The following is a 25695-nucleotide window of genomic DNA, read 5'->3' on the forward strand; positions in this document are numbered from 1 at the left end:
AGGAAACTTCTATTTCTAAGCCAAATGATGGAAGTTATATGTATATGTATATGTATGTGTATGTGTATGTGTATGTGTATGTGTATATGTATATGTATATCTATATGTATATGTATATTAGAAGCCTGATGCACAAAATTCGTGCATATGTAGCGTCCTGGCCGGTGACCAGGGCTGATCTGTGGGGCAACCGGCGGGTTGATCAGAGGCCTCTGCTGGCACCTGCCTTGGCTGGCCTGGGGCCTGTGGGCTGGGGGCAGCTCCTGCATTGAGCGTCTGCCCCCTGGTGTTCAGTGCATGTCACAGCAACTGATTGTTCCACTGGTTGTTCTGCTGTTTGGTCGATTTGCATATTGGGCTTTTATTATATAGGATGTATATGTATATATATATGTGTGTGTGTGTGTGTGTGTGTGTGTGTGTGTATCTGGATAACCTATGTAAAGGGTTTAGTGTTTGGAACACAGTAAAAACTCAAAAAAAGTTAGCTATAATGATGAAGACGATGATGATGATTTGTTGCCTAATATACTTACCTGCTCAAATTATTTTGCTAGCATTTGATTCAGTCATTCGATCACTTAATCAACAAATACTTACTGAGCTCCTGACATGTAAAGCATTGAGCTAGGTGCTAGGGATAGAACAATAAAGAGGATTCTGCAGTTTTTAAGCTCAAATTCCAGACTGGGAGACAGCAATAAGCAAACAAGTAAACAAGAAAATATCAGGTAATGATAAGTGCTGTGATGAAAATAAAAATAGGGTGATGTTATAGAGTTTCTTGGGAGTTATTGGAAGTCATTGATGATTCTATTCCCATGTTCACTATTAGTAAAAATGTATGTCAGCATAATTCATACCAATATAGCATAGATTATCTTATAGTATATTTCATTATTAAACCAATAAACAAATTTAATATTTAATTATATACTTTAAGATTTTATTTTGCCAATAATTCTGGATCCCCTTCCCATTACGTATTTTACATGCAAATATTGATATAAGTAAATAAATATATTTTTATTTAATAACAATTCTTTGAATTTTCAAAAGACAGAAATGTGTACAGAAGAAATTAGAAATGTCTCATAATTGTAGCAATATACATCTGCTGACATAACAAATCATGACTATATTTAGAAAATTAAAATTCTCTAATAAAGATATAATACGAGAAATACAAGTCTTATCTTCCCTCCACTACCTCTACTAGTCCCTGTCCTAAAGGTAATTAAGTTTCTGGTGTTTCCTCAAAAATATATGCATATACCAGCATCCATAAGCACTTTCACTGGGGTCATATAGAAACAGCATTCTTTGTCTCCATTTTTGCTGATTGGCATGGCTTAGAGACCTTTCTAGACCATCACAAGAAGACTGGTTCATCTATATACCTGCATACATAATATCTTATTGTGTACTTATTTAATCAATTCCTTATTATGCACAAATAGTTTGTCTCTAGGTTTTTGTTATTATAAGCAATGCTATAATAGACATCTAAGGGAAAAATATAAAGGTTGGAATGAGTCAATCCTGCAAATTAGCACAATCATCAAACTGATTAAATGTATTTTCATATTTAATATTATGTCTTACATATCAAAGTTTTTTGACATTTGGCAGAAATACCACAGAAAAATTAAAATTGACTCTATAAATGATTTGTGCTATTACAGACACCGGATCACTATCCATACTAACTTCCTTTCACATCTAAAAATTTTTAATGAAGGAATGTGATCAGTTATGCCTCATTTTTACTAAAAACAGAGAAAGAAGATATACATTTCAAATGTAAGAGGTGGCTGAGTTTACTCTGAATTAGGATCAAACATTGCAACTAGAAATTGTGGCATCTCTATAACCAATAATCCTAAAACAAGGTTTACCAAAAGTCTGAGTTTAGAAAAGAAGAAATAAAAAGAGTGTCTTGTTTTTCCCTGAAGTCAGAATCTTACTCCTCTTTTTTTTTTTTTAGCTTCTACTTCACGGTAGATTTTACTTGACTCAAATTTTACTTTCATAATGTGGAATCCAAGAAGAAATTTTAATAAGAACCTCACCAATGTCAACTACAGTTAGATGATTATTTCCTGGTTTTGCTAGATGCATTAATTCACCTGTTTGCAGTTGTGCTAGGAGATAGGAATGCTTCTTATTTAAAAGGAGCAAAAATCCAATGAGACTGCTGCTGTGGAAAGAAGGGCGCTTGAGAAAACTGCCTCCTAATTTTAAAGTAAATTACTAGTTTTGGTTTGTGCTTAGTGGACTACCACATCTTGTCATTAGTAGCTGAATGATCAACTTCAATAACCAGACCTGATTCTCTGGTTCAATTAAACTGTGGTCCCATTAATGAAAATAAGATAATCAGATCTCACAGTCATCTGCAGACTAACACTCATTAGCTAATGTGTAGCAGGAATGGAATTGACAAAGTGAACAAGTGAACAGTACCAATATGTGGTAACACTGGCTTTATGGAAATACAATTATTTTATTAATTTTGTTAAATCCTTTTGATCAAGTTATATGATATTTAATAAAGTGTACTCTAAAACAGAAGTTTCAATGTTTCTTTTTTAAAAAATATTTATATTGATTTCAGAGAGGAAGGGGGAGAGAGAGAGAGAGAAAGAGAGAGAGAGAGAAACATCAATAATGAGAATCATTGATCGGCTGCTTCCTGTACCCCCACTACTGAGGGTAGAGCCCTGACCAGGAATCAAACTGTGAACTCCTGGTTCTGAGGTTGATGCTCAACCACTGAGCCACAGTGGCCAGGCCAGGCTCAATGTTTCCTTTTTTGCTTGGGTAAACATGCTGGAAAGCATCCACAGAAAACACCTACTTCTTCCTGCAGCAGCTTCATAAGGGATCTCTCAATATGTGCATTTATAATAAAATACAATTTACACGAGTACTGTACAGTCAATTACAAAAACACAGCCCGTTCTCATGCAATTCAAATCTCAGCAGGGGGAGTCCATTTTTTTTTAGAAAGACACAAAAATACCTAGTTCAAATAAAGAAATATCTCCTGGCTTTTCTGTGATTAAAAAGTCTGTCCTTAGGCACTATTCGTAAGCTACATCTTTCAGATAAAATATCTTACACAGAGAACAAAATTATTATTATATTCATCTAATTTCAAAGCCCACACATGTCAAAATTAGCAATTGAAAATTATTTATAGGTTCATGGCCTCTACTTCCCTTTTCATGCTGCTGTAATTTGCACTAAGTTCCTTAAGCATGTTTAGAACCATTAAAAAAAAAAGAAAATTATTTATAGAAAGAGAGCCACAAAGTTCAATATATGTTCATGTAATCTTAGCTGCCATACATGTGCAATGAGATTTACTTAAGAGAAATAATAATAAGCTCTATGATTATAAATGAATATAAATATAATTGGGATTCACAGGGCAGAAGAAATATGCTATTAGATGATTATTAATTTTTTGTATATATGACTCAAATGAACAATTATTATGCATTGAGAACCCATTTATGAAATTTGCAAAATATGAACTAACATCATCTTCTACAAGTTGGGATCAAATATGGCCTATGAAAAAGTTTCTGTTTAATTTTGACTTAATGATGCAATTAATATTTATTCAAATTCCTCTTTAATCTCAGGCATTATGTATCCTTGAACTTTAAATAAAAAAGACACTTAAAATATTTGATTATAGACTTACATTCTTTTTTAAAGACATAGTTAATTCTTAAAACATTGAGATACAGAAAAGACAAATAGCATGTGTAATCACAGAGAATTATCTGATAGGCTTTACAGCTTAACCATTTCTATTACTGAAAACTATCACAGCCTATTAGATATACATAGTGTGTTTATCGAAAACACTCTTACTCATTTCATTCTGTGGCAAATCTTCCATTAAGATTGAATTTTAACCCAATGTGTTTAAAGTGGCTGTCTGGGTAGTGGGACCTTTTTCATCCTTTTATATCTTTTCTAAAGATCCTGTAATGAAAATGAATTGTATATATCTCTCTTTCTCCCCCCACCCATCTAAAGATAGTGCATATAATAAATGTACAAATTCTCACTACTTATGCCCTCATTGTTATAAAAAATTCTGCCCAAAGTTGGTAATCATGGAAGCAGATGATGGAGATATGGGGGTTCATTATATATTCTCTCTACTGTTCTGTAAGTCAGTAATAGTAAAGGACTTGAAAATGTAGTGCTTATTTACACATGGTCTTCTGCCAGGGTTTACACTGAAAAAATCGTAAGATCAATCCCAATTCTTTAGGAATATATCATTTAGGACATGTAGTGCTGATGATATATTAGAAATTCACCAGATTAAATGAACATAGGATAAGTACAGAGTAAGACTGAGTTCATTTTTGCAGCTCATGCATGTCATGCTGGGTATCTCCTTTTCCTATTTCTATGTTGACCTCTCAAACTTTGACCACTCTCCCTCCCCCACCTGTTACCTGAGAATCACAAAGTCCTGCCAGTTTTCCCCTGCAGTTCCCCTCAGGTCATTATGTCCCACTTTCACAGACACTTGCTGCAAACACATTTTAGTTGTACTCCTCAATCTCTGGTCTCACTTGATTTACAAATTCATATTAAATCCTGACATCAACGTCAACTTCCTAAAAAGAAGTGATAATTTCTCTACTTTAGGAACACGAGGCACACTTTTTGTTCCCAACACAGCCATTCTGCCCACTCAGGCTGTTCCTCCCAGCAATCCCTCAGGAACTGCTCCATGAAGTGTGCTGTGCCGTCTCTCACATCCACAAATCTTATATTTATTTACTCATTACAAACACCTATACAATAGTTTACTGAATACTTTCAAAATCCACTTCCTCCACAAGTGCCCTATGAGGACCATTTCACCCCCTCTGAATCACTCTAGTGTTTATGAGTGTCATCTAAACCACACGACCTTTGTGGGAATAAGTGACCCTGTGGTTCTCAACCCTGCACATTAGAATTGCTGGGGGAGCTTAAAAACATTCATCCCAGGCCAATTAAATCAGAATCTCTTGGAATGAAGCACAGACATTATAATAAAAATTTTTTATATCAGTTATTTTTAAAATATCTCAGGTGATTCTAAAACACAGGAGGTTGAGAACAACTCATCTAAATAATATTAGGCTTCTTGATTTGTAAAGCACTATTCATTCATTTAGTCAATAGCTATGGTAAGTATGGCAGGGACAGAGAACTGGCATGCACTGGCATGTTTTGTTAGGCTTACAAAAAAATTTAGACTTTTGATAATATTTTAAAATTGGGAGATTTATCATAAACATTGGGATACCATTCTTGGGGGAAAAAAAGGAGGAACTGTGAGACTGGGCCTGCATTCCAGCAAGGCAGCACCTGGCCAGAACTGAGCTGCAGTTTGCCCTTTACAGCAACAATGAGCTTCTAGTTTGCTGCAGCCCTCACCACTCCCTACAGCTCCCTCAATGGGGCTGAGTGTTATTCCCCACCAACCGTATCACTTGCACAGTAGTTAATGTTACTGCTTTAATAGTAGAGAACCGTGTCTTTGATGCACTATCTCAAGCCTCTTCCCTAATTCCCCTCCATTCCCAATAAGGCTCACTTTTGAAAGAAAATGTTTTTATGTGTCAAATATCCAGGCATCCAGGTCACTATTTATTTATGTTTTCTGACTGGCCTCTTTTGTAATTTGAGTCTGCAGCGCCTGGCCCGGTAAAGGGCACATGCTGTGTTAGAAGCTAGGGAAATAGAAGAATGAGGAAGTCATACTTTACTGGGGTATGCAGACATATGAAAAGTATTGCAAAAAAAAAGTAAGAAAAAGAAAAGGAGAAAAGTCATGGAAAGAGGAGAACAATGCTTGTTAGAGTTAGGAAAGGTTGTATAGAAGAGGTGGCCTTTGAGTTGGGTAGAGAACAGTGGTTCCCAACGTGGGAAACACACCCTACAGGAGGGCAATTTCATTTTTAAGGGGTCAATTCGAGAATGAGTTATTAATAGTGAATGTTTTGCATTTCTTATGGTTCTAGGGGCCTCATATACAGTATATAAATATATATTGTGACATATGTATGCATTTCAGTTCTTTATTATATGTTTCGAAACTTTATTAGCTATTTTTTCATATCACTTCATATTATTATTATTATTATTATTATTATTTTTACAATCAAATCTATTTATTGATTTAATGAGAAGATACTAACTTTTTCTTTTTTTTTTCTTCAGAAATTGATTTTATTATTAATCCATTGAGTACTAACTTTAACTTGGTTAATTGTCCAGAAAAATTGGATTGATGTTAATATCTATACAAGAGACAATAGCAAGGAATGTCTGTATATATGCATATATATATAAATAACTCATACATGCATATACACACATATATACATATATGTGCATAATGGATACACATGAATAGTGTATTTAAATAACATTATGTTTCATTTTTGAACTTTTTTCTGGCAAAAACCATAAAACAAATAATAGTTCTAAAACCAAACAGAAGTATACTATTTTTTTTTTTATTTTTTAAACCCCGCCCTTGACAATCCCCTGGCCTCCCCCACCCCCCATTGTCCCATGTCCATTGGTTATGCTTATATGCATGCATAGAAGTCCTTCGGTTGATCTCTTTCCCCCCTCCCCCTGCCCCCCAACCCTCCCCAGCCTTCCCGCTGTAGTTCGACAGTCTGTTCGAGGCAGCTCTGCCTCTGTATCTATTTTTGTTCAAAAGTTTATTATGGTCTTTATTATCCATAAATGGGTGAGATCATGTGGTATTTGTCCTTCAGTGACTGGCTTATTTCACTTAGCATAATGCTCTCCAGTTCCATCCATGCCGTTGCAAATGGTAAGAGTTCCTTCTTTTTTACAGCAGCATAGTATTCCATCATGTAGATGTACCACCGTTTTCTAATCCATTCATCTACTGATGGGCACTTAGGCTGTTTCCAGATCTTAGCTATGGTGAATTGTGCTGCTATGAACATAGGGGTGCAAAGATCCTTTCTGATTGGTGTTTCTGGTTTCTTGGGATATATTCCTAGAAGTGGGATCACAGGGTCAAATGGGAGTTCCATTTTTAGTTTTTTGAGGAAACTCCATACTTTCTTCCAGAGTGGCTGTACCAGTCTGCATTCCCACCAGCAGTGCACGAGTGTTCCTTTTTCTCCACATCCTCTCCAGCACTTGTCGTTTGTTGATTTGTTGATGATAGCCATTCTGACAGGTGTGAGATGGTACCTCATTGTTGTTTTGATTTGCATCTCTCGGATGATTAGTGACTTTGAGCATGTTTTTATATGTCTCTTGGATTTCTGAATGTCCTCTTTTGAAAGGTGTCTATTTAGGTCCATTGCCCATTTTTTGATTGGATTGTTTATCTTCCTTTTGTTGAGTTATATGAGTTCCCTATAAATGTTGGAGATTAAACCCTTATCAGTAATAACATTGGCAAATATGTTCTCCCATGTAGTGGGCTTTCTTGTTGTTTTGTTGATGGTTTCTTTTGCTGTGCAGAAGCTTTTTATTTTGATGTAGTCCCATTTATTTTCTCTTTAGTTTCCAATGCCCTAGGATCTGTATCGGTGAAGAAGTTGCTTCGGCCTATGTCTGAGATTTTGCTGCCTTTGGATTCTTCTAGTATTTTTATGGTTTCCCGATGTATATTTAATTCCTTTATCCATTTTGAGTTTATTTTTGTGTATGGTGTAAGTTGGTGGTCTAGTTTCATTTTCTTGCATGTATCTGTCCAATTTTCCCAACACCATTTATTGAAGAGACTATCTTGACTCCAATGTATGTTCTTGCCTCCTTTGTCAAATATTAATTGAGCATATTGGTTCGGGCCGATTTCTGGGCTCTCTATTCTATTCCATTGATCTATATGTCTGTTCTTGTGCCAGTACCAGGCAGTTTTGAGAACAGTGGCTTTGTAATACAGCTTGATATCTGGTATTGAGATCCCACCTACTTTGTTCTTTCTCAGGATCGCTGCAGCTATTCGGGATCTTTTTTTATTCCAGATGAATTTTTGGAGAGTTCGTTCTAGATCTGTGAAATATGCTGTTGGTATTTTAATGGGAAGTGCATTGAATTTATAGATTGCTTTGGGTAGTATGGACATTTTAATGATGTTGATTCTACCAATCCAAGAACATGGTATGTTCTTTCATCTCTTTATGTCTTCCTCTATCTCTTTTTTCAATGTCCTGTAGTTTTCTGAGTAGAGGTCTTTTACCTCTTTTGTTAAGTTTATTCCTAGGTAGCTTAATTTTTTTGGTGCGATGGTAAATGGGATTGTTTTTTTAGTCTCTCTTTCTGCAAGTTCACTATTGGTGTATAGAAATGCCATAGATTTCTTGGCATTAATTTTGTATCCTGCTACATTGCTGAATTCTTTTATTAAGTCTAATAGTTTTTTGATGGAGACTTTAGGGTTTTTTATGTATAATATCATGTCATCTGCAAATAAGGATAGTTTTACTTCTTCTTTTCCAATTTGGATGCCTTTTATTTCTTCTTCTTGTCTAATTGCAATGGCTAATACTTCCAGTACTATGTCGAACAGGAGTGGTGAGATATTATTATTTTTTAACAACATCTTAGTGATTTCTTCCTCAGTATTTCAACTGTCCTTTTGTTCTTTTATTTTTTTATTTCATGGATGCTATGTTCTTTGGAAGCTTGTTTAGACCAAGTTAATGGCCTTGTAGGCTTACTACACGTAAACAGGAGTTCACTTTTTGAATAAGAATTATATGTCACAGGGGGCATTAGGATTTTAGAGATGTTTAGGTGGGGCATGGCCAACAAAAGGTTAGGAGCCACTGGTCTAGAAAGGTAAATGGGAGTTTTTCCAAGCAGAAAGGCAAGTTTTGAAGCCATTTTAGGCCAACGAAACAGCAATCCCCAAATATAAACATGTGAAAGCCCACAGAGTGATCAGGAGATCACACATGGGGAGTGAGGGAAAGGTGTCTGGAAAGAAAACTGTGCTGTAGGCTTGGGATAGGGGAGGCTAGCTTTGTGTGCGTTCCCAAGGGTCTTTTCACATTGTTTTCTAAGATACTTGGAAAGGCATTTAATTTAAAAAGTCTTTAATTAGAGTGACAGGATCATATTTCTATTTCTATTATCAGAAAGAGAGTTTTTACAGCAATGTGGAGATTAACTGAGAGGCTAAGATGAATGACATTGGGGACCAGAACAATGAATGAAAAACAAGACAGAAATACAGATTTAAGAGATGTTTAGGAGGTATAAATGGCAGCATGTAGGAAAAGGAGAGGAATAATTGAGGATGTTTTGATTTATTATGTAAAAATTCCAGGAAAATTTTAGTTGCTAAAAAGAAGTTTAAAATAATATTTCACTGACATGAGTCAATGCTGAAGTGTAGTATTTAGATTCAAGCTACAAAGATTAATTGCAAGGTTGTTTTTTCCCCTTTCTTTTGGTCTTACAAATAATTATGCTTGTAATTTAGGTGCCTAAGTGCATACCTGATTCTGCTGAGCTTAGAGGATGACCTCCGAGTTTTATTATAGTTTGGCGGAGTTTGGTCATGTTTAGCAGCTGTGTGACTTGTGGAACATCTGTCGTTAGTTGGCAGCTCCGTGGAATAATGTCTGTAGGCTCATCTGTTGGAAAAGGTACACCATATCCAGCTGGAAATAAAGACAAACATTCAATCCCCAAATGTAAGCCATTTCTGCCAAATGGACAGATCTTATAAATGAAACCAATTAAAGTAAATCATTTTAGAATATGATTTTGGATGTATTGTTCAACCTTACATCCTTGGCTTTCTCATCTGTAAAATGAGCCTGATCATTTTACTGCTTATTTTCTAGGACTGTACAAGGATTAAACGAGAGAGTATGTAACATATGGAGTAGGTTCAGAGACTTGTGCAATAAGTAAGAGCATTCACTGCAAATAGCTTATATTTGTTTTTAATACTAGAATGTACCTTGAGAGAAGAGCTACTTAGGTATACTTCATTGAAGGTTTCTGGAATTTCTCTGGCTTATTTATACGAGATCAGTAAGTACAATGACGTTACCGAATAAGCACTACAGCTATTTATGAACAAATTACAATTTTCACTTTTTATTTTGAAATAATTTTAGATCTATAGAAAAGTTATCAAAATAGTACAGAGTTCCTATATGCCCTTTACTCAGCTTCCCCTAATGTTAAGAAGAAAATAAAGAATAAATCTTATCTTTGAATATTTTCAAATGAAAAGTTATTATAATTAATATAGTATTTTTATTATAATTTGTATTCCTAATGAGATTTGATGTTGTTCATATATATTTATATGACTATGTAAATTTTAGTTTTAGTAAATTTTCTGATCATAGTCTTAATCTATTTTACTATTAGAACATTTTTCTCATTTATTTGTATGACCTTTTACATGGCAAAGATATTAAGCCTTGTCATATGTAGCAAATAGGAATTAAATTGCTCTTAGCATTCAAAAAAGCAATTTTACTACATGTATCAAAAGCCTTTAAAATATACATGCCATTTTACTCAGTAATTTCACTTTATGAATCTATCCTAAAGTAAAAAAAATAAAAGACTCAGACAAAGGTCTATGTCAATATATGTTTATAATTTCTGAAAAATAAACAGCTTGGATTTCCAGTAGAGTCACAAGAAATTGTATTTATAAAGATGGCTTAATGATATCGGAAAGACTCAAGATAAAAAGTTAAATGCCCTGGCGAGATGACTCAGTTGATTGGCATGCTATTCTGTACACTAAAAGGTTGCAGGTTTAATTCCTGGTCAGGGCACATACCTAGGTTGTGGGTTAGATTCCTGGTCAGGGTGCATACCAGGGTGAGCAATCAATGTTTCTCTCATATCCCCCCTTTTCTCTCTCCTTTCCCCTCTCTCTCAAATCAATAAAAGCCTATCCTCAGGTGAAGATTTAAAAGAAGTTAAATGAAAATTATCCTATATAATAAAAGCCTAATATGAAAATTGTCCCCTTGACTGGGAGTTCAACCTGGAGTTCGACCAGGAGATGGGGGCGGCTGGCCAACCACCCACGGCTCCTCCATCCAACCGGCCCCGCCGGGCAAAGGGAGGCCCCGGCCAACAGCCAGCACCCACTAGGGACCCTACTTTTGCACGAATTTCATGTACTGGGCCTCTAGTATATATATAAAACTCTGTCTCAACTGTAGAAAATCAATAAAGTATATAAATGGCAAAAGGACAAGGAAATATATGAACATGTAAAATAAGTTTTGATGGTTAGCTTAGGTATAGTTTTTATTTTCTTTTTTATATAAATCTTAGAATATAGTGCAAAAATTTGTTTGTAAATATGTGAATGTGAGTAGTAAGAAAAATTCAACCAATCATCCCTCAAAAACCATCATATGTAAGTGTAAACACTAACCACGTTAATGCAGGCTATCTGAATCTTACAGGAACGTGGTTGACATGCAAATCAGATTTCATATTAAAAGGCTCAAATCCCCTCAGTGTCACCTTCTCTTTCTATATATCTACTCTCTCTTTGTACCCAGAACTGTTTCACTATTTTTTGGATTATTATTTGAGAAAAACTCTGCAGTATAAAACCATCAATAAAAGGAGAGATAAAAAACCTATTGGTTTATTAATTTAATATAAAGGCTAATCATTAAGACCATTTAATTTAGCAACTACTGACTCTCAAACTTTCTTTGAGACTTTATAGAGAATACATGGAAAGGGGCTTTAGTCTCACTTTTGTGAAACCACACTATGCCCTGGTGGTTGGATGTTCTGATAGACCTAAGTGGAAGTTAACTCATCTCCCCACCACCCACCTCACCACTAACCATGTTCAAGTCCTAGGTCATTTTATTTTTTAGCATTTATAGCTTAATTTAAAAATAATAATTCTGAAAAGAGCATAGATAATGCAATAAAAATGAAACAGTGCTATACTGTGATTAAATAGAGGGCATGGTCTGTCTACATTCATTCATTTACTCATTCAACAAACACTTACTGAGCCTCTATTCTGTGTCAAACACTCTCATGTAGTGGCTGGGAATCTAGTGGTGACTCAGAGTGACTCTGTCCTGGCCTTCCTGAAGCTTACACCTAGCAGAGAATATGAAACTAATTATAGGTAAATAACTATTTAATTATAGTTCTGTTAAGTGCTCTGAAGGAAAAGTACAAAGTGTTATGAAAGAGGTAATGGGATATCTACCAGTATAGGGTGTCACTGAAAGTCTTTGATAAAGACACATTTAACCTGAGTCAAAGGATAAGTAGAAAATGGCCTGGTGAAATGGGGTGGGAGTGGTCATTCAGATGAAGGGAACAGAGCCTTTGAAGACTGAAGGCAAAAGGACTCTGGTGCATTCTAGGAACTGAAAGAAAGACAATTCTGCCAAAGTGCTGCCAGCATGGAAGAGAATGGAGGGATAATCCCACTGTATATTTAGTGCTGCATCTGGTTCAAAGAGGATGCTCAATAAGTGGTCATGGACAAAAGCCCCTTAATAACAGCTGACCCAGATGAAATACAGCTGCCAAGTCCTCTTTGGTTGTTCTTTGCCCAGCTACATCTTGAAAAGCAGGACTCCATACACATTTTATTGGGATATCACAACTTTCTCCCTACATGGCACATAACAAACCAAGCCGGCAATCAGATATTATGGGGCCAGGGCCTGCCTGCATTGTCCTGGAATAGATTGTGTTTCCAGACTGCTTGATTAATGTCTGAAAAATGACATAGTTGAGTTTAAACTGCTTTTGTTAAAATACTTTTAGATTTTGACAAATCTGAAAGAACATAATGTTGGCTGAAATGGTCAGCTCAGAATGACAAAATGGTACATGAAAGGGAAGGCTATGAGAAAGCTGCCAGATTTGCTCATGCAGTATCCAAACACAACCAGATGGTGGTTTTATTTTTATTTTTTTTGATGTCTTTGCTCCCAGTATAAGTCAATGTATCATTAGGATGTTTGAGTGACCTGTAATCCTGTTTGCCATAAAGTCACCAGAAAATGAACCATTCTGTCAGGTGTTTAATAACTTTGATGAGTATCTTAACTAGCTTTAAAAATTAAGTCATCAATTTTAATACATATGTAAGTACTTATACATTAAAAATCATCTCAGTTGTAAAATAGGGAGATTTAGAAATCTGTTTTGGTCATGGTTTCTCCTAATTCATATAGTTTAAATAAGGACTAACTTTATAGTAGTTCACTGGTCCCATACTCAATTATATTCATCTTATTCATATGGGGATAGCCTGCAGTGTCTAGCACAGTGCCTTATTTATATAAAATCTCACCTCTCTGAAACACCAGGGAGAGAAAAGCAGAAAACAGAAAAGTCTCTAACTGCCAAAATATTTGTGTTAGTTTCTTCGGCCTGTTATATCAGAATATGGTAGGCTGAGTGGCTTATAAGCAACAGAAATTAATTCCTCACATTCTGGAGGCTGAGAAGTCCAAGATCAAGGGACCAGCAGATTGGTGTCTGGGGAGTGTCCTATTCCTGATTCAGAGATGACCATCTTCTTGCTATACCTTCACATGGCAGACAGGGTGAGGGAGATCTCTGGAGCCTCATTTATAAGGGCACTAATCCTATTAATGAGGGCTCTACCCTCATGACCTAATCACTGACAAAAGGCCCTACCTCCAAATACTATCACTTTGGGGATTAAGTGTCAACATATGAATTTTAGGGGTTATAAACACTTAGTCTATGAAAATATTGATACAAAGTCAGTATAGTTTTTGTTTGTTCATTCATTCACTTGCGATATAAGTGTTAGATTTTTCTCTAGGCCTGGCATGGATTCAACTACCAGCCTTTATGAAGTCTACTGTATACTGGGGAAGATATTATGCATTATACTATAGGGGTTAACAGTAACAGGAGCAAGGGGTCCTGAGTTCACATTCTAGCTCCACCACTTATTAGCTGTGTGACTTTGGCAGAGTAGTTTACCTTGTTGTGTCCAACTCTCCTTATCTATAAAACATGGATATAAAAATACTTACCTCATATGGTTATTGTGATGATTAAATGTATTAATGTATGTAAGGGGCTAAGAATAGTCCCTGTTACATATAAAGTGCTACATAAGTGTTTATTATTAACTAGAGGCCCGGTGCACGAAATTTGTATAAGGGGCTCAGCCCTCGCAGCCCCCCGCAGCCTTGGTAAGCCCTCACAGCCCAGGCTTCGTCTGGAAGGTCGTCCAGACGGTCGTTCTGATGTTTGGTCTAATTAGCATATTAGCTCTATTATATAGGATAAGAGACAAATACGTAAAATTTTTCATTACAAAGATGACAAAATCACCACATCTTAGTATGTGCTTTTGTATAATAAAAGGTCTTGATATTTAAAGGGATAAATAAACCTGGATTATAACCAAAACTTAGCTATCCTGAGTGAATCATACCCTTAAGAGTTTTTAAAGAACTAATTTATTGAGGAGAAATTCACATTCACATACAATTAAGCATTTTAAAGTGAATGATTCAGTGGCATTTAGCAAACTCACAATGGTGGGCAACCACCACCTCTATATACCTCAAAACATTTCTATCATTCCAAAGTAAAATCCCACACCCACTAACCAGCTACTGCCACACCCTCCAGCCCTCAGTCCCTGACAACCACAAACCTGAATTCTATCTCTACAGATTTATCTATTCTGGACATTTGGTGTCTGCTTGTATACTACATACCACATTTTGTTTATCCAATCATCGCTTAATAAACATTTGGGCTGTTTCCACATTCTGGCTATTAGGAATAATGCTGCTATTAACATACATGTACATGTATCTGTTTACCCTTCTTTTTAGTATATACCGTGGAGTGGAATTGCAGGGTCATATGGTAATTTATGCTTATGTTTTTTAGGGACTACAGCAACTGTTTTCACAGCAAGTGAACCATTTTGTGTTCCCATTAGCAATGTGCAAGGGTTCCAGTTTCTCCATACCCTTGCCAACACTTATTTTCCATTAAAAATCATTATAGTCATCCCAGTGAGTGTAAAGAGGTGTCTCATTATGATTTTAATTTGCATTTCCTTAATGACTAATGATGTCAAGCATTTTTTCATGTGTTTGTCAGCCATTTATATATCTCCTTTGGAAAAATGTTTATTCAAGTCCCTTGACCATTTTTTAATTGGGTTGTGTGTCTTTTTGTTGAATTATTAGAGTCAATTACATATTCCAGATACCAGATTACATCAGAATATACATTCCCTGTATGTAGAACCAGAATATATATCCTATCTTGCAAATATTTTTCTCCCACTTTGTAGGCTTTTCAATTTGATAGCTTCCTTTGATGCACTAAAGTTTTTAACTTTTAAAGTCAAATTATCTATTTAAAAATGTTTGTTGCTGTGCTTTTGGTATCAGTCATATTTAGGAATCCTTGGCCAAATTGAAGATCCTGAAGATTTAGCTCTATTTTTTTCTTATTAGTTCTTATACAGGGGGAGGGGAAGCAAAAGTAGATTTACAATTGTGAGTACATGAAATACAGAGTTTATTCTTGTATTATTCTTGATTAATTATTGTATTATTTGAATTACAACTGTAGACCTACTTTTGCCCACTCTCCTATTTAGGTCACTGATCCATTTTGAATTAATTTTTACATGTGGTGTGAGGTAGGGGTCCAGCCTCATTCTTTTGCATGTGGTTGTTCAACTGCCCCAGACCCACTGTTGAAGAGACTGTTTTCTCCCCATTGAATGTTCTTGGCATCCTTACCAAAATCACATGTATGGGTTCATTTCTGGGCTCAATTCTATCCCATTGGTCTATATGTCTATCCTAATTGTATTATAATGTTTTGATTACTGTAACTCTCAGGTAAAATTTGAAATTTGAAAGTGTGAATGCTCCAACTTTGTTATTCTTTTTCAAGATTATTTTTGGCAATTTGAGTCCCTTTGAAGTTCTTTATGAATTTGAAGATCAGCTTTTCCATTTCTGCAAAACAGGCGATTGAAATTTTGAGGGAGATTGTACTGAATCTTTAGATCCCTTTAGGTAATACTGACATCTTCACAAAATTGTCCTGCAATCCATGAACATGGAATGTCTTTCCATTTATATGGATTATCTTTAATTTATTTTAGTAATGTTTTACAGTTTTCAGTTAAGTTTTTCACCCCCTTGTTTAAACTTATTCCTCAATATTTAGTTATTTTGGATGCTGTTATAAATAGAACTGTTATCCTTAGAGTTTTTGAGATATGAAGTTCTATCATAAATATTTTATAATACTTAATTATAAACTTGATATTTTAATTGAACAATTGTGTCTGGATATACAGATATTCATGACCCATATTTGTGGGATCTATTATTGGCTGCTGGGCACCTCTGCAATGCTGAGATTTTATCCCCTTTCTTGTCCTATAGTAGTTTGTTAGGCAAGGGCATTTTGAGTTCAGTTCTCCTGTAGGAAGGAGTGGGAATGAAGCTTTAAACTGATGAGATTGGGTCTGATGTGCACTCACCTGACCTGGAGATAAAGAGAGAAGTAGGAAAACACTCAACAATGTTAATTATTAAAAACACTAAACCATTCTAGTTATTAAGAAAAGTAAACTGTGTACTGTTGGGGAAGGAAGAGTCAGTCAGAGGCTTGGCCTCGAGTTTCACCTGTGACCTCAACAACACAAGATGCTTCATAACTAATGGGCCTGGTTTTCCTCCCATGTGTAATAAAGACATTGAATAAGATGACCTCTAAGACTCTTCTCTGCTCATTGAGTCTGTTAATGCAAGACATCAGTGATTCTAGTTTTTTCTGTGGCCTTTGAAGGGATAATTTTCTTCACATTGTTTGACACTCAATAAAAGTTTATTGAATACAGACAGTAAATGAATAATTGAGTGAACAAACAATTAGCCAACCCTACTTCATTAATTCATCAAACATTTATGACAAGTTACTGGTGTCAGGTCATGTGGGAGAGATAAAAATATGGAGACCCAACCCATTCCCTCAAGGGTCTCTCAGAATGAAATTATACTTTTAATCATTCTCTTCTTGCATCTCTAAACACAGAATACAAACTTCCCAGTACTGATACTTTAGAAAGAATACTGAATTGGGGAGTCAGGAGACCTGTAAAGTCATTATTTCATAGCATACATCTATGCTTAATGGACAATCACTTGCTCTTTCCTGTCTTCTCTTTTCTCTCTTCTTTCTCTTATCTATCTACACATATTCTGCTTTTTAAAAAATGCAGAACAATGCAAGTTAGTCAATAATTCAGTCATGCAAATACCTAAAAATGCCACTCCATGCCCCCTCAGGAACCATAAAAGTAATAAACTAAGTTAAATCAGCTGCTTTACTACTTGTCCAGCATAAGTCATTCCTCTGGGAAAGTGAAAAATTAGTTAATTGCTATTTTAAGGTTCCAGTAATTCACTTTCTATTATATTCACTATATAAACAGAACAACAAAGGATTAGGCAGCACTTTCAAGCTTGAGTGAGTTTAAAATGGTAAAAGTTTACAGGGGAAAAATGGGACATATGTAATACTTTCAACAATAAATATTTTTTAATGGTAGAAGTTTAAATAAACCAAAGGACAACACAGTACTGAGCTCAAACAAGCATTTAATACATTTACTTGTTGAATCCCAGAATGGAATGCAAGAAACAGGTAAAAAATCTTCCTGTTATAAAAGTCTCAACACTATGACTAACTAATCTGTCTCTGCAGAAGAAAAGGACTCTTCCTTCAGAAAGAAAGACAAAGAGATATTCATTATTAATTGTAATATAGACACCATCACCACATCCTGGCATTCTTATTTCATGACATCTCTTGTATCTTTCCTTTTTAAATTTCCTCTTCCTCCTATCCTCCCATGAGAGGCAGTACACTGTATAATTAGGAGCATAAACTCAAGTTCTACTGCCAATGTTCAAATCCTGCTTCTATTACTTCTATAGCTGTGTGACTTTGGGCACATTATCTGACTTCTCTATGCCTTAGCTTCCCTACTTGTAAAATGAGGGTAATAGTAACAACCACTCCATAGGGTTGTTGTGAACATTTAATTAAGTCCAAATATATTACGTGCTTACAACAGCCACTGCTGCCACCACCACCACCACCACCATCATCATCATCATCAACACTGTTATCACTTCTGTTGCCAATCTCCATGACCAGGGACACTCACTGTACCCCATACTAAGTTATCCCTTGCCCTCTTTTATCTAATTGCCCTCAGAATGAACTTTTGTAGTATTAACTTTTCTAGTGTCTATAATTCCACAGTGAACTCTGAGGGCAGGAACTTTGCCCTTCATCTTTGTCACCCAAAATCTGTAGCCTAGTGATGCAACATTATGTTACATCATACCTCTCACCCCTGTCATGAACCATACTGAACTCCTTGTTCTTTTGACACATTAGATCCACTCATGATGTCATATTAACACATGCCCTTTGCTCCCCTCCACCTGGCTCCCACCCCACCCCAGGCTATCTCTTCTAAATCTTCTGGCATTTACTTCTATATCCTATATAATAAAAGGGTAATATGCAAATTGACCTTAACAACAGAATGACCAGAACGACTGCTGGACCAATCACTATGAGGCGCACTGACCACCTCTTGATCCCTTTCCCCCCGCAGGCAGGCTCCAATCGCCTGATGGCCACCTGCGGCGGGGGCGGGGCTGGCCAGCGGGCGGGAACAGCCCACCTCTCAGTCCCTTCTCCCCCGCTGTTAGGCACCGATCACCCGATGGCAATGGCGTATGGGGAACTGGGGATGGGTGGTGGCAGGGGGTAGGGCTGGCTGCAGGCAGCTGGGGAAGATGGCCCTGATCGCAGGCCAGGCCTAGGGACTGTACCTGTGCATGAATTTCGTGTGCCGGGCCTCTATAAATAGTAGCCTTATACTAACATTTCTGCAGTTAACAATTTTAGAAAATATCTCTGACTTCCTATTTTGGAATAAAGATTTAGCATTGTTAAACCAGCACCCCACCTTCCTTCCTTTGCCACATCCTCCAAATATGATTTTTTTCATAATTTTGGGATGTTATTAGTGTTTTACATTATTAAAATTATGTCAAAAAGTTGTGCTAATACACACCTATTAGAATGGAAAAATCCAAAACACTGACAATACCAAATGCAGGCAAGGATATGGAGCAACAGGAATTCTCATTCAATGCTGGTGGGAATGCAAAATGGTACAGACACTTTGGAAGACACTTTGGCAGTTTCTTATGGAACTAAACATACTCTTACCATACAAACCGGCAACTGTGTTATTCGGTAATTACCCAAATGAGTTGAAATTTTATGTCCACAGAAAAATCTGCACAAGAATATTTATAGCAGCTTCATTCTTAGTTGCCAAAACTTGGAAGCAGCCAATATGTCCTTCAGTAAATGACTGGATAAATAAACTGTGGTGCATCCAGACAATGGGGTGGATATTATTCAGTGCTAAAATAAAACAAGCTATAAAGCCAAACAAACAAACAAACAAAAAACCAAAAGAAAAACACACACACAACAAACATGCAGGAATCTTAAATGCATATTACTAAGTGAAAGAAGTCGACCTGAAGGCTACATGATGCATGGTCCCAAATACGTGACATTCTGAAAAAGGCAGAACTATGGAGACAGTGAAAAGATCCATGGTTGCCGGACAGTAACTGGGAGGGAGGGATGAACAGGAAGAACACAGAAGGCTTTCAGGGCAGTGAAAGTATTCTGAATGATATGATAGGGGTGCATACATGTAATCACTCACTTAAAGTTCTAATGTAAACTACGGGCTTCAGGTGATAATGATGTGTTAATGTCTGCTCAACAACTGTAACAAAGACACCAGTTTGGTATGGGCGGTCATAGTTTGGGTGATTGTGGATGTGTGGGCAAAAGGAGCATATTGAAACTCTCCGCACTTGCCACTCAATTTTGCTGTGAATCTAGAACTTCTTAAAAAAATAAAGTCTATTAAAGAAAAGGTTTAATAGACTGAGCCACATGATAGACTATGATTCCATTTCTTTCACTGTATGGCGTTTTGTTTTCCTTGGAGTTGATCACTGCTTTGTCATCGGGTTTCTACCTTCTTAACAATAATTCTTCCCAGACCCCTCACTAGCACTGTAAAATCACAACAGCATCAGTATTCTCTCAATATTTTCAGTTGTGTGATTTTATTTTCCAGGTTCAAACACATCATATTCTATCAGATACATACTTTTCCTGGAGACTTTCCTTCTAAAACCTCAATTTTTTGCTAAAATCTGGACTGACTATTCTCTGGACGTACTGCACATGTGTGTCATCCTTTGAATTCCTTTAACCATAACTACAGAAATCCCCTTTGCTTTTTTCCTGCATGAAATCCTCTGTTTCTTGGGTCTCATATATGTCCTTTTCTTAATTAACTTCTTAATTTTTCTGGAGAGTATCTTCCAGATATTTTCTGAGAAGGCATATAAATAAATAAATTTTTGAAATCTTGCATGTCTGCAAATATCTTTTTTCTGTACTCATTTAATTGATAAACTGAATGGGTACAGAATTCTAAGCTGAATATTATTTTTCCTTAGACAATTGAAGATATAGTTCCAAGGTCTTCTATCATATAATGTTTCTGTATGAAGTCAGATATCATACATCATTCTTATTCCTAATACTTTGTATGTAACTTTAAAACAATTCTAGAAGTTTAAAAGATATTCTCTTTTTTCCTCCTGCTCTGAAGTTACACAATGATGTCTTTTTTGTTTTAATGAGCTAAGTCAATTTGAGAACACCTGGCCTTCAATCTTGGGAAGTCTTATATTTCATCTGTTCTGTTTTCTTTAGTCTCTCATCTTAGAATCTTATTGCTCTGATGGTTGACCTCTTGGACTAACTTCTAATATTTTAAACATTTCCATCTTATTTTTAGCCATTTGGGCTTCTTTTTTATTTTATATTTTTTGGTTCTATATCTCTAGAGGAGGACAATACAGTAAGAGTCTCATAATATCTCTGTTTCTGTCCAGTATTCACTTAAAATTTACCAGATATATATACCAAGAGATAAGACCAAGAGAAAAACAGGCAACAGAAACAGATCTACAGGAGAGCCAGATACTGAAATTATGAACCAAGGCGTTTAAAATAATTTTGGTTAATATATTTAAGAAATTAGATGAGAACAGAGAAAATTTCTGCTGAGGAATGGAAACTATAAAAATAATCTAATAACATTCTAGACTCAAAAAACATAACTAAAATTAATAATGCTGAAGTATGATCCTGGCCAGTGTGGCTCAGTTGATTGGGCATTGTCCCATGTGCCAAGGGATTGCCAGTTTGATTCCAGGTCAGGGCACACAGATGTTTCTCTCTCTCCCCCTCCCTTCCTCTCTCACTCTAAAAAAAAAAAAATCAATAAGAAAATAATAAGAAAAAATAGAATGCTGAAGTATATATCCATTTAGCTCCTTAAAAAATACCCAAAGAAACACATACACAGATCCCCCAAGAGAAATGTAGAATGATTCTAGCAGCATTATTTGAAATAGCCTAAAATGAATTAATTGTGCTATACTCCACAGTGGAATACTATACAGTACTGAAAATCAGCAGCAACACAGATGAATCTCACGAACACAATGTTTTCAGAAAGGATGTATACATGAAAGAATATGTATTACATGATTCCATTTATATAAAGTTGAAATTAATCTTTGATGTGAGAAGTTATGATAGAGTTACCTCTGGGGGAAGGAGGGTAATAATTGGGAGGGGAGAAGAGCAGGGCTTCTAGGATGCTTGTAGTGCTATATTTTTTAAATCTGAGTGGTAGTTTCAAAAATGTATTCACTTTGTGGTAATTCCTCAAGCTGAACACTTGACTTGTGAATATTTCTATATGCATATAAAAGCTATAAGAAAAATATAATAAATTTGAATAAAATATTTATGGAAATAAAGCAGGAACAGATTATTCTCATTTTATAGGTGCAGTATCTTTTCTTAACTCTGAGAAAAACATATACCTATTTTCTAACTTAACTATTTCTTTCTTCCTATTAGTTTTGGTGTTTGCCTACCATGATCCTGATCTACCTGTGTTAAAAAACTTACTGGTTTAGTTTCCCGACAATAAATCTCTGTTGCCTGGTTATTTGGAGATGCAGAGGAGACCTGGGGTCCTATAGCAACCTATGTAGAATTTTAACCAATCTCCCTGTAGAATTTTAGGCACAACCTTTCCCCCCTGCCTTTGGCAGTACCAAGGATTGCCAATTCCTGAGCTCCTCTGAGGTTCTACGTTATGAATTTCATTGGCAACCCTCTGTAAACCCCAAAGTGTCAGCTTTTTCTGCTCTTCTAAGTCAGTTGTCAGTGCTCAATCTCACAAGATTTATGAACATCTCTTTTCTGTTGTTACCTCCTATTCATCCTGGTGAGGTTATACCTATTTTATTCTTTTTAAAAAATATATTTTTTTTATTGATTTCAGAGAGGAAGGGAGAGCGAGAGAGAGATAGAAAGAAATATCAATGATGAGAGAGACTCAATGATCACTGCCTCCTGCATACCCCCTACTGGGCCTCGAGCCCACAATCCAGGCATATGCCCTTGTCTGGAATTGAACTTGGGACCCTTCAGTCTGCAGGCTGATGCTCTATCCACTGAGTCAAACCGGTTAGGGCCTTATTTTATTCTTATATTAATTTTAGTGGCCTGGAGGAAGGGTCAGTTAGATAAAAATATGTATTTAATCTGACAAGTTTTGATTCAATTTTTTTCTGACATTTATTTAAAAAATACAGGGGGTGAGGGTGAGGGCAGGACTGGAGGTTGGGGGGGACAATGGAGAAGTAAGGACACATTTGTAATACCTTAATCAATAAAGAAAAAATATTAATCAAATTATGATTGACCTCTTATGATCTGATGTAGAATGTACAAGTATTTCTATAAATTTTAAGGTTTCATATTAGGTGTGTGCTATTTTTAAAAAAATGAAACCTTTCACTTTTTCATATAGATTTTAAGTGGTGCATAAGATGAGTGGCCATACTTCCTGGCTGTGATTTCACTGGGGAGCTGCTGTCAATGCTGTGTTTTATTATCAAATAAAATTTATGGGCACAGTGTCCTGCTCCACAGAGTGAAAAACACAGGATTTCTCAGACACTCATTCGGATGGAGCCCAAGTCTACTAGTAAAGTCTACATATACACTTCTAAGAAGTCACCTTTGGCATCTTATGTGCAGCCCTGTTTCCTGGGTTTCTAGAATAATTGATTTTGTTAAAAATAACCCCAGATGAAAATCAAGAGGAAGCATCAGTATTCTCTCAATATTTTCAGTTGTGTAAGACTAACTTAGGAGGAAAATTTGTGCTGCCTTATGAATTCTAGATGGCTCAGTTACCTCTGGAGTATATTCATCAATCACAGAAAAAATAATGAATGAATATATTTCCAGTCCCTCTAGAAATATTATGAGGAATAATTTAACCATCTTTCTATTTTGACATGATCATTAGAAAATTAATATGTTAATATAATTTCTTCCAAATGACTTTGAAAAATGTAAACACAGTTATAAGACAGTATAGTGGACACGTGTAGAGCAATTTGGATGTCCAATATCTTTTAAACCTTCCTAATTTGGTGGCTGCTACATAAGTCCTCTCTCTCTAGTCAGGACTCAGATATTTGCTTTGCCAGCCCTTTTTTGTGGGATGTGACCTCAGCTCTACAAACCAGATACAGCCATGTCAGTCTTTGTTCAGCAGAGAAACATGAAGAAGAAATCTGCTTTGGTGAGTGAGAATGGCAGGGAAGAAGATAGCCAATTTTTAGGAGCAGTAGTAATAGGAATTTTAGAACCTAGAGCCCAGCATTATGGTGTGAATTATGTTCTTGCCCAGTGGCAGTAGCTATTGGGGTCATCCTTGGAACAGTCTTCTGGCAGGGGCTGGGTGTGTACTTGGCTGTAGCTTCTAAACCTGACTCTCTGGATCTTCTTGAGATTCTATGAACCAGCTAATTTTTTAAAATAAATTCTTTTGCTTTTTCAGCTACCTAGAGAGAATTCTGTTGCTTACAACTAAAATCCATGACTAATTCAGATGGTAGGTACAACCATAAACAAAAAAATATAACCACAAAAATAAAAAATATATCTTTGTAACATTCAGCTACAGTAAAAATAAACAAGTGATCCAAAGTAAAGAATGCCATATGCTACAACATGGATGAACCATGAAAACTTATGCTAAGTGAAATAAACCAATTACAGAGAAACAGTTACTATATAATTCTACTTATATGACATATCTAAAATAGTCAAAGTCATGGAATCAAAAAGTTACCAGGGTTGGGGGGAGAGGGAAGTTGGGAGTTATTAATCAATGGGCATAGAGTTGCAGGGGAGATGAATAAGCTCTACAGGTCTGCTGTACAACACTGCACCCATAGTCAACAATTACATACTGTATACTTAAAATTTATTAAAAGGACAGATCTCATGTTAAGTAGTATTCTTCCCACAATAAAATAAAATTCAAAAACCGCTACCATGGACTTATACTCTCCGAAGACATGTGTAATGTTAAAAGCATATTGGAGAATTTAAAAATCTTGATAGCAATTTGAACATACCATCTTTATCAGCAGTGTCTTGAGGCTTGGATTTTAAAGTGAAGATCTTCCGCAGCTTACAGTTAGCTGAGACAATAATTCCATCCAATGACTGGAAAACTGCTCCCTTGAATATTTCACTGGTAAATGCCACCAAGTCAATGCATAGGTTGCACCACTAAAATAAAGGGGAAAAATAAGTACTTTCTATAATCACATAAATGAACAGGCCATCTTGGAAAAGCCCAGAGAGTTGAGGCAATTATCTGGATCAACCAGTCCCATACCAATTTTCCCCTTTAGGTAAATATATCTCTGTTTTGGCTTCAATTTTCTGAAGAACTGCCGTGATTTCTCCTAAGAAATGAACATAATCTAAAGTATCCTGGTCCTCTGACTACAGATTGCCCATCGTGAGACAAGGCTTTGACAACTCTGGGAAAGAACTCTGGATTTGTAGGCAGGGTGCCAGTGGGAAGCTAACTGCCGGTACATTAGACCACTTAAATCTTGAAAATCAGGGATAAGGAGCCAATTGCTCTTTCAAGGGGACTAATTTGAGCCCAATTAGCCAGCCACTTACATTTGCTTAAAAAAAAAAAAAAAAAGCATGGGTGAAATTAAAAGCTGGGTTTAAAATGTGGCCAGGGCTGTCTACTAATAACTAATTAAGCTATTGTATAGAAATAGATTCTTCTAAAGAATTTGTAATTATGCCTGGTATTTTCCAGTTTTTAAAGTGCTCTTGGCAGGGGCTAATTTCTGCCTATTAAACAATTAGACCTCTTAATACTTCATCAAATTAATTCTTTAAGTCAGTGGTTCTCAACCTTCCTAATGCTGTGACCCTTTAATACAGTTCCTCATGTTGTGGTGACCCCCAACCATAAAATTATTTTCGTTGCTACTTCATAACTTTAATTTTGCTACTGTTATGAATCGTAATGTAAATATCTGATATGCAGGATGTATTTTC

The 25695-nt window shown here is 35.9% G+C and overlaps 1 protein-coding gene across 4 annotated transcripts in view; it reads right to left on the minus strand.

Moving 5' to 3' along the window:
• CFAP20DC (CFAP20 domain containing) overlaps nt 1-25695 on the minus strand; it is a 219997-nt gene that overhangs the window by 99109 nt on the left and 95193 nt on the right. For 3 of the 4 annotated variants that reach the window (XM_070391620.1, XM_070391619.1, XM_070391622.1), the window contains 2 exons: nt 24741-24897; nt 9531-9695 (listed from right to left, as the gene is read on the minus strand). In XM_070391620.1, coding sequence (XP_070247721.1) covers nt 9531-9695; nt 24741-24897 — 322 coding nt within the window. The remainder of the gene's footprint in view (nt 1-9530; nt 9696-24740; nt 24898-25695) is intronic. The other variant, XM_070391621.1, reaches the window with a different exon arrangement.

The sequence above is a fragment of the Myotis yumanensis genome, unplaced genomic scaffold, assembly GCF_028538775.1.
Source record: "Myotis yumanensis isolate MYYU_CA2020_CCGP unplaced genomic scaffold, mMyoYum1.0.hap1 SCAF_14, whole genome shotgun sequence".
NCBI lineage: Eukaryota > Metazoa > Chordata > Mammalia > Chiroptera > Vespertilionidae > Myotis > Myotis yumanensis.